Source organism: Neolamprologus multifasciatus, chromosome 23 (genome assembly GCF_963576455.1).
Source record: "Neolamprologus multifasciatus chromosome 23, fNeoMul1.2, whole genome shotgun sequence".
NCBI classification, from domain to species: Eukaryota; Metazoa; Chordata; class Actinopteri; order Cichliformes; family Cichlidae; genus Neolamprologus; species Neolamprologus multifasciatus.
In genome coordinates this window covers 284351-295238 of record NC_140460.1, presented here as the reverse complement: position 1 = coordinate 295238, position 10888 = coordinate 284351, and the positions used below count along the sequence as shown (strand labels likewise).

General features: G+C 42.7%; 1 protein-coding gene across 1 annotated transcript; it reads left to right on the top strand.

The window, feature by feature from the left end:
- Positions 1–2369: 2369 nt before the first annotated feature.
- lrrc15 (leucine rich repeat containing 15) lies at positions 2370–7917 on the top strand. The gene is made up of 2 exons (XM_085151772.1): positions 2370–2603; positions 5790–7917. The coding sequence occupies exon 2, from the start codon at positions 5797–5799 to the stop codon at positions 7492–7494; it is 1698 nt and encodes a 565-aa protein (XP_085007898.1). The 5' UTR covers positions 2370–2603; positions 5790–5796; the 3' UTR covers positions 7495–7917.
- The last annotated feature ends 2971 nt before the right edge of the window (positions 7918–10888 follow it).

Genomic DNA, 10888 nt, shown 5'->3' with positions numbered 1-10888 from the left:
TTCCCACTGTCACCAAAGTGCTGCTCATAGGGGGTCGTATGATTGTTGGGTTTTTCTCTGTATGTACTATTGTAGGATCTACCTTACAAAATAAAGCACCTTGAGGCGATTTGAGTCTGTATAAATAAATTGAATTGAATGCTGAGGAAAGGGAAGTGCTGATGCTTTTCTAACTGCTCCGTAACATTAAATACTGTATACCGGTCCTCACTCATAAGTTCCTATGGTTCAGCACCATTAAGCTGGTTTGTCTGGATTGAAGTTGAGCGCGCTGGTTTTCCTGTTTGTTCTCACAGGCTCTCGTGGGGGAAGGAATTGACTGTTTCTCCACAGACTGGTGTGCAGGTAGGTGTCCCCAGCTTTCACAGGCTTAATCCAGGTAAGTGTTTCTTTGTGGACGCGAGTGGATCAGGCAGCTTTGTCCACAGGTAAGACAGGCAGGTGCAAAAACACGGTGAGTGGGTAATCTTACTCAGGAACAAGAAAACATGCTTCACCTATCAGAGTTCAGTCTCACCACAACATGACAATTTCAGTTCAACTATCCAGTGAGGAGTAGAGAGGAGAAACGAGGTGGTGCAGGTGAGTGTCAGGAGGGAGGCCACGCCCATACCTGTGAAGAGCACCTAATACTAATACTAGTACTAATCAAATGTCAATAATAAACGTATGGGTTTCCAGCAGGAAATTCTTTTGATCCTGAACTCTTTTACTGAAAACTGTAGAATTAACAGGATAATAAACTCATTTTGCATTTAATCATTAGTTATTGATTATTAAACTCTGTCTCTCCCAGAGGTTTCTTCCTGTCAATCATCCTGTTTGTCTTTGCAATTGTTGCCAAGTACTTTCTCACAGAGTTGCATCTATTTGATGGGATTTTTCTATTATTGCAGGGTCTTTACCTTACAATATAAAGCACAGAAGAAGAGAAAATCTTGTCCTGCAGTCTTTTAGGATACTAATTTAGAAGCTGTTGTACACAGAATGTGGGACAGATTTGCTTTATAGTAAAATATGCAAAACTAAAAACATACAATAGCTCTCATGTCGGAGGTATGTAAATCAAATCAGTTATAAAACACAATTATTTATGTTTCAATATTGCAATATTCTGCAAACACCAAGTGTTTAGGACAGTTTTGTGCACTGCAGCAACATCTGCCTTTAGACGAGCTCCACCCTCGTTATCTGTTCCCAGTAGTTTCCTGTGTGATAGAGTTTAAAAGCTGCATATCACTGGCAGATCAGCGCCATCTTTTTCACCTACAAACCAGAAAACAAGACTAATTTAGCACTAAAGCTTAATCACATAATGATTCCCTTTACTCTTTGTGATATCAAAGAAACCGCTCCACTCTGTTTTGTAGTAGCGTGGGATTCATCGGTGATTCACATGAGAAATATGCACACAACACGAGCAAAAGCTGCGAAGGAAAGCTTCGTGGCTTAATTCTTTCCAGATGTACTAAATGCTAAAAGTTGTTCCTGAACTTCCCCGCACAAGGTTTCATGATGATATGAAAATGACAATAATAAGAAAATGAATAGAAAATGTATCATTTTTGTTACAGCAGCGAGAGTGAAGCATGCGGCTCATTCAGTGTGTTTGTGGCTGGATTGTGTTACAGTCTGTCCCTAAAAGTGGATTTGGGAAACCAAACCCATCAATTTGCAAGCATACCATGAATGTTACTCCAAACATATGTGCAGACCATACTTTGGACACCCAAGCAGACACACAAACAACATCGCCACAAACTAAAAATGGCCTGTGTTTGTATAGCGCTTTACTAGTCCCTAAGGACCCCAAAGCGCTTTACACATCCACACATTCACACACAGGTGATGGCAGCTACATTGTAGCCACAGCCGCTCTGGGGCGCACTGACAGAGGCGAGGCTGCCGGACACTGGCGCCACCGGGCCCTCTGACCACCACCAGTAGGTGAAGCGTCTTGCCCAAGGACACAACGATCGAGACTGTCCAAGCCGGGGCTCGAACCAGCAACCTTCCGATTACAAGACGAACTCCCAACTCTTGAGCCACGATCGCCCAAAAAAAAAGTAACATGGACTTTTTTTTTGTGTCCATGTGTCCATGGAAAAACACAAAACAATCTCCATTGTTCTGTCCAGAGTCACTTGTCACCCTTCCTGTAACCTCTAGCACACACACATCTTTCCTTGTCCATTAAAAAAGAAGCTGGAGACACTAAAAAAGTGTCTTTAAGATGAAACACAGAGCAAATACCCACATAAACACAAAATCAGTTCAGTCCCAGACTGGTACCAGAGGGCGGGGCTTCTGCTGGTCTGATCCCCCTCCAACACATTTAGAAAAAAGAGTGTGTGTGAGACACCGAGGGGGCGGGGGGACGGCCAGGAAGCTCAGAAACAGGATCTACACATTTCTTGTGTGAGACAGAGAGAAAAAAGCTGACTTATAAAGTTTGACTGATGACGAAGAGCAGGAAAATGTGATGGTGTGAAAGTTCAGGCAGTGCTGGAAACTTTCAGAGGATTAGTGAAACTGAGGAGGAAGGGAGGACGCACATAAAAGACACCACCGACTCCCTGTCTCTGTTCATCGCAGCACGAGAGGTAAGCTCAGCAAAGCAGCACGCTGGCCTACTTTGTTCCTTTATTTGACTTTTTCTTTTTAAAAACGTTTATTTACTCAAGATGTGTCCAGTTTCTGAGGTAAATGTAACAGGAAACAAACAAGATAAAGAATCTGTGACAGTAACGTGGAATAAGATATAAAGTCTGTTACTTTTTCTTCTTGTTATTTTTTAAATATTACATTTATAATACATAGTCATGTGTCATGTGTTTTCATGTGTAAAACAATTAGCTTTTTAATGTGTCATTATTATAAGAGTTGCATTTTGAATTACATGACAAAGTGTATTTTTTATGCAGCTACGGTGTTCATCAAAACATGTTAAACAAAACATGAGTGACCTTCTGCAGCTCGGCTCCTACACGCTTTTCACAGAACATAATGTCCTGAGCCTTTAATTATCGAAGGGAGAAAAACATCTAAGGAATTACTGGTAACTGGAAATAGTTTAACCGTTATATTACAATACAGATCATTTCAGGCTGTCCCAGCGACGAAATGAATGTTTTTGGGTTGGACTGAGAGGATAAAGTCTGCCAGAGATGACACTTAGTTCAGGTGTTAATTGACCTTTTCTTCTCCCTCCTGCTGCTCCTCTGCTTTTTAATACAGCGAAAATGATCCCATATAACAAAAGGAAGGGTACCTAAATTTTATTTTTCAGTAGTTCGGTAATTAGAAACCCGTCTATGACTAAAGTCTGAACTCTGACCGGCCACATTCACAGCAGGAAGGAAAAAGGAAATAATCATGAAACTGTTCGGTGTCTCTCAAAGGAAAGTTAAAAGAAATAAGAATTATGAGGAATTAAATGAGGTATTATGTTAGTATGAAGTCATGTAAACGTTATAAACTTGTAATAGCAGTGGAAACAATGACTTCACCCTCACAGCAGGAAGCTAGTACCACCTCTCCAACCTTTTAATGAAAACAGAAAAATGTGTTAAAATGTGAGCAGCTGGGACGGACCAGCATTTTTATGACCTTCTGCTTTTGATGTAAAAGAAAGAAGGAAGTTAAGAAATCTGATGCCTTTGAGTTCGTTTGAAGGATATTTTATTTTGTCTTTACAAAGTTCCTTCCTGAGAGACACTCTTGTTGCAAACTAATCCATCTACTGAGAAGCAACTCAGGCTTGCCAGCCCTCAGTGGCAGGACTGTGAGTTTGGTGAATTTGTGTGGAGAAGCAGGTCATGATGCTGGTTTTGTTCCAGGAGCCGTCTGAGCCTCTACAAACAGTGAGAACAGCTCAGCTTCCAAGCTTGTGCAGGCAGTCTGGCATGTTGAGAAGCAGACAAAACACTGATTTCATTTGCTAACAAATATTCAGTGTTCACTTTCAAAAATGATTGCAAAACAAATTATTCAGGCATGAGTGGTTCAAAATTACTGCTTAACACAAATGCTGCATACATGGTTTTGCTGCCAGAGGCCTGCCGAGCATTTAGCAGTCAGTCCTGTTGGTGGGCAGTGCACCTAGCTACGGGCAACGCTGGATTCATTTATGCAAATGTCGGCTTCTTGGATGAAACACAAACTCAGAGGCTACAACATGAAGACTGTCACGGGTTTGAAAATGTTGAGCAATGAAACGAACCAACAGAGGCCCAGAAGAGTGCAATCAAACGATGAGTTTATTAAAACACAGTCTGCAGCATCACATCAGCACACGTCTCCTGCTAAGAACACACTTGAAAATGCTTTTATAACATCAGGGTTTACGCCCCTTCTCGCGTCGATTACAGATCAAATACATTGATTACAGATCAAATACATCGATTACAGTAAATGGTACGTCTTAGATGGCTAAAAACAGACACAGAAGTTCCTCTTTCCATAACACCTTCCATACATGGCAATAGATTTCAAGCCTAGATGGTCTCTAAGGGCTGGTCCTTTCTTGACTGGTCTTCTGTCATCTGTTACCAAGCAAACTGAAAATGCAGTTAGAAGCTAAATGAATTTCGGGCCTTTGGCCTGGCAGGATTATATATGTGTTGTAAGCGTGTATGCTGTTTATCCTTCTGTGCTCCGAGTCACCTACACTAGCTTCACAAAGCTTAAAACCTTCTTTAACAGACTGAGCATCAACACTGAACGAGCACAAACATGCGATGTGTATAAAATAATCATGGCTGCACCTGTAATAAAAAGGTTAACGTGGTGGCAATAGCTTTGATAAACATCTTTAATGCAATATCAAGGCTGTAGGATATATTATTAACGCAATGTTAATAATGCAGGTTATATTGTAGCAGTAAAAGACACTGTTAGTAATTAGAGCTGCATTCAGTAACTTTCCTATCACTGTGATGGTTCTGGGCAACACGTTCTCACTCCCAAAGCGTCACATTTTAGGCTAGGTGACAAATCGTCAACATATTACGTTTTCGGCTACCCACCACGTTCCTAAATGACGACCTCGGAAAAATGAGGAAATATGAGAACCGTATGGACTCAATCTACACATGTTCGCTCTTTTTCTTCAAATCGATAAGAAACACGCTATTTAACATCATTAAAGTCCTGGTTAAGCTCAGGAAAAAGGTTATGGTTAGGGCTAGGGATAAGGTTAGGTTTAGGGCTGGAATACAGGGCTGGAACGTCTATTACCGCGGGAGCGTCATTGCGCTGGATTTCGGCCATAACCCGCCGCGTACCATAAGAACGCCGAAGGTCTCCTTTCGCGTTCCTCAGGAACGCCGCGGGACGTGACAAAACGTCGGCATGTCACGCCTCGGGAGTGAGAACGGGCTCTTCTGGGAGCAGAGAATCCCAATCTGACATGGAGAGGAGATAAATGAATCATTTTCTTTCTTTACTGCTCTGTAAGCAAAAAGGTTTTGCAATAATAAATCAAATTTCAGAGTAGGTCCAGTGCTGTCAACATACCAGAAATGCAACAACGTCCATTTTCCCTCATGAACATCCAAAGTGGAGCAGTTCAGTTACTTTCGTAAGCAAAAATAACAACGTTTGTGTAACAACTCCTTTTAATGAGCGTTTGCTGGCCTCCCACATAAAGCAAAATCCCCACAGGTTGTTCACAATCTTAATGTATCCAGACTTCTTTTTCTTAAATATGGCAAAAAACATGGCTCACACTGATTTGTTTGGTGACTTTGGCATGTAACCAATCAACATATATGTTTCTTCTATTTTAGGGCAATAATGGAGCTGCCAATGACACTTCCTGTACTGCTACTTCTCATGGCCCTCAGTGTTGTCTGGGCGTGTCCGGATGGATGCCAATGTAGAGGAAGCACAGTCCAGTGCACTGGCCTGTCAAACTTCCCCATGCCGCTGCCGGCATCTGCCACCAAACTCTATTTTTCAAAATGCAGTTTTAACTCTCTGGAGCCAGAACACATGACGAATTCGTTGGATTTGTTGATAATTAAAGAATCTCTTTTGAGGGAAGTGCGCCCTGGCACGTTTAATTCAACCCCACATATCGGGTCCTTAACGTTAACTGGTACCCAACTGCAGGATCTGCCAGAAGCCTTGTTGAAAAATCTGCAGAAACTTGAGACTCTGATACTAAGCATCAACAACCTCTTAGTACTTCGCCCTCAGTGGTTTTCTCTGTTGACCGAGCTTAGAAGACTTGACCTTAGTAGGAATCTTTTCACTGCAGTACCTGTGGAAACGTTTCGTCCACTGAAACAGTTGAGCTACCTTTCCCTTTCTGGTAACAAAGTCAGCCAGCTATCTAGAGAAACCTTTAAGGGTCTTTCTCAGATCATAACTTTACGCCTTAATAAAAACATGCTACAGGAGCTTCAAGTTGGTACTTTGGATGACCTTGCAAACCTGGGAGAGCTGTCACTACAGGACAATCAAATCACTCACCTCCACCGTGACCTGTTCTCCAAGACTCCAAAACTCCAGAAGCTGTTTCTCTCCAACAACAAGATCACGTCTCTCCCAGATGGGATCTTCCTAAACTTGCCAAATCTTTCCCAGATCTCCCTGTATGAAAACCAGCTGGAGACTCTGGGGCCAAGGGTGTTTGGGCCCATGGCCCTTCAGGAGTTGTGGCTGTATGACAACAAGCTGAGTCGTGTGGAAGATGACACGTTCAGGAACCTGACTCAGTTGCGCCTCCTGGTCCTCAGTCGTAACCGGATTACTTATGTATCCACCAGTGCATTTAGAGGATTGGAGCAGCTGGGAGAGGTATCCCTGCACACCAATCGGATCACGACCCTGCAAGCTGGGACTTTCCAGGTCCTACCAAGACTGGTCAACATTTCTCTGGAACACAACTTCATCAAGTCCCTCCCACGTGGTTTCCTCCAGGGTCTGACCCACCTGGGACAGGTAGACCTGCGAAACAATTCCCTCCCTAACCTACCACAGGAGAGTTTAGACGCCCTTACTGCATCAGAGGAAGTACTCCTCCAGCAAAACCCCTGGAGGTGTGACAAGGATATTCTGCCACTTAGGGACTGGTTGAAGCAGCACCCATCAAAGACCAACCAAAGCCTTGTGGTCTGTGACACTCCTTCCAGTCTGAATGGCGAGATGATTGCTTTGCTGGCAGATGAGAACCTGGTATCTCTCAGCTCTACTCAGGAGCCCGTGCTGACCTCAACAGAGAAGAGGAGGCGGCCACATACACCTCCAGCCAAAAGAAGCACCCCCTCACCTGCTGTCAAGACGACCCCCACCTCAGAGGATGAAAACGTAACCAGGAGTGGACAAGGGGATACTGGAAGCATTTCTCGTGATATTTCAATCACGCTAATTGTCATCGCAGTAGTGTGCACTGTCATCATCAGCACTGTAATTATCAGCTGCATTTGCTGGAGGAGAAATAAGAGTGGCACGGGGAATATAGGCCGCAGTACAAACTCTGTGCTGTAGACTGCAATTCAAAGCACACGAAGAACTTTTAGAGGGCGACTTTGACGAGTCGGTAATTGAGTCTCAGAGGCACCAGAAAGTTCATTACCTTTCAGTTTAATTCATCAGATTTACCCCTCAGTGTGTCTTCCTGACTTAAATACTAACAACAAACGCCTTAACAACCTTTGGCCAACCTGGACATATTTGTGAATGTAACCTGAAACATGCTTCGCCTGTTGAGTTAACCCCCCCAACGACTGTTTTTCATTAGCAATTGTTGCAGCTTGACGGCTGATTTTGTGCTAACAACCCAACATTTAGCAAACAGTTGAACTTCTTTACAAAAGTGTTACAATATACATACAAAAGATGTAATATGGAGTTTACTATACTATACATCACGCTTCAATAGCCTGAATAAATGCAACACTTCTAGTGAGAGCATGTGCACGCTGTGTCTCTTATTTACTGAGCTTCACCATTCATACTAGGTTTGACAAGTCTGACATTATTTATAGAAATATAGACGTTGTTTCATGTTTGAATTCTTGTGAAAATGATTTTAAACACGTGAAAGTTTTCAACATGACACTGACATAGTGGGTTGTATATTTAATAAAATGTAACAAAAACAACAACCCAGGAGCACTAATTTTTTTAAAAATTCATTAATTTTAATATGGTAAAATTAAAAGAAACAAGGCAAGCCTCACGCTTCAATCACATAAATCCATACATAATAGCCGAGTACAGAGTGTCAGCATGAGTACCATTGTCAAGGTCCGGCTGTGTGGGAGGCAGGATGTGGACCCAAACGCAGGACTTAGAAAACAATAAGTAAACTCTAACTGTAATGCTGACTATCCGAGGAAATAACAAAAGAGCAAAAACTTCTCCAGGGCAAGATCTGGAAATCAGAGTACAGGTATACAAGGACAACATGTGTCAGGGAGACACGCTGCTACGAGGGAAGACACAGCAAAGAACAGAGGGAGACTCAGACGATAAAAACAAACCAGGTCATGTAAGAGATGGAAAACAAATTAAACTAAGAAGTCCAAAACACAATATCCTGGGTTAAACACCCAGTTACATCTACTGTCCTCTACATCATCTACATCCACAGTACCTTCACTGCCATCTAATGGAAAACAGTCACGATAAAGTCTGAAATACTTTAGCTGGAATCCAAAAGCTCCACCCGAAGCTTGCCTATGATTACAAACAACAAATTCATCAAAAATGATGTTGTGCATGTCGTATTTTTTCGTGCTGTTCCAGTGAGGAAGTAAAAAAAAACAAAATAACAAACACATGTGCATTTTAACTGGCCTGGTTGTGTTAAGCATGTGTTAAACATTAGTCACACAGCTATGTATGACGTTAAAGAAAAACTCCACAATCTTGGATGCACTCTGTAGACGTGTGCAGTAACTAAACAACTGATGCCTTGCTCTTATCTCGGGCTGCAGACGTGTGCTGCGCCACGCCTCAGATGCAACAGACTTACAGCCTGTTGGAGCCTCAGTAATAATTACCTAACTCGCATGTGTCTCGTTTTTGCTGGAGCTTCATCCTCCCAAAGAAATAACCTGGTAGGTACCTTTTTCTTTGATATTTGACTAGGTTTAAAAAAAAGATTTTCCAGAGAAATTGCAGGTCTGAATTTGATGCATTAAAAACAAATCATGCTGAATTACAAACCAAAGTGTAATTCTTGAAAATTTTGCATGAGGGTAAAAATATTTTTTTCTTTTTCTAGTGAATAAAAATGTCCAGAGGCGAGATCATCGTTTTCTTTCTACTTCTCATGCCTGACCTTTCACTGGCTGAAACACAACCATGTGAAAAGGCGACTGACTGCCCCAAAGAGAACCAGGCAATTTTTAGCTTAGCTACAGAGATCCCACGCTCTCTCAGACCCAAAGTGACAGAAGTCTTTTTTTTGGACAGCCGCATTACAACAATACCAAAAGGAGCCTTTGCTGAAAACCCACAGCTTGAAAAGGTGGAGTTCATAAACAGTAACATATCATCCATCGAGCTGGGAGCGTTCGAGGGACTGAAGAACCTGAAAAATATTGAGGTCTCCGGCAGCAAATTAACGTCACTCCCAGTAGGAGTCTTTAACGACCTCAGCAACATGGAGGAGCTCGTACTCAAATCTAACAAGCTTCAAAGACTCGATAAAGGTTTGTTTGAAGGCCTTAAAAAACTAAGACACCTCCTGTTGCATTCGAATGAGATTATGTTGATTGAAGATGAGACATTTGACGGTCTTGACAACCTTTTAATGCTCCATTTGGGTAAAAACAATCTCTCTGCTGTGTCAACTCACTGGTTCGCCAACCTAAACAAACTGGAGACATTCCGACTTTATGAGAACCAGCTGACCACCATCCCTGAAGACTTGTTTCAGAATTTACCAAACTTAAAGGAAATTGGCTTGCTTGGAAACCAGATAGAAGAATTGCCTCCCAATCTGTTTCCTCATAAAAACAAACTGACTAAACTGTTTCTGGACAATAATCTTCTGACTACTTTTCCTGAGGGGTATTTTGTCGGCTTCCCTCAGCTTAAAACACTGACCTTGAAGAATAACAGGCTGAAAAGTTTGCCACCAGTGCTGTTTGGAGGAATGCCCAAACTGACTGAATTAAGCCTCCAGCAAAACAATCTCTCCAGTCTCCCTAAAGGAGTTTTTGGCCCTCTGAAGAAAATCAGGAAGCTGGACCTGTCGAAGAATAAATTTGTCACCTTGTCGCCTGAATACTTTGAAGGCCCAGAGAAGCTCACAGACCTGAATCTGCAGAACAACATGATGGAGTCACTGGATGAAGCTCTGTTTGAAAAGCTACAATCACTAGCCACTCTCAAGCTGGCTCACAACAACCTGCAGACGCTTCCTGGAAATATTTTTGATCCATTAGGAAAACTCCGGAAGCTTGACCTCAGTAACAACCCGTGGCTCTGCGACTGTAATCTGAAAGACTTCCACAGCTGGATAACCGGGAATGCTGCGAAGCTCACGTCTCCGCCCCTCTGTGAGTGTCCCGAAGGTTTGAAAGGGACGGACATGCTCTCACTGACACAGGACCAGCTTATCTGCCCAACACCTCCACCCACGACTACAACTACACCCACAACTACACCCACAACTACACCCACGACAACAACAACACCCACGACTACAACTACACCCACAACTACACCCACGACAACAACAACACCCACGACTACAACTACACCCACAACTACCACAACTACACCCACGACAACAACAACACCCACGACTACAACTACACCCACAACTACCACAACTACACCCACGACAACACCTCCACCCACGACAACAACTACACCCACGACTACCACAACACCTCCACCCACGACAACAACTACACCCACAACT

Excerpts from the sequence above, each read along its gene's own strand:
- lrrc15 (XM_085151772.1), top strand. The coding sequence starts at position 5,797 with ATGGAGCTGCCAATGACACTTCCTGTACTGCTACTTCTCATGGCCCTC.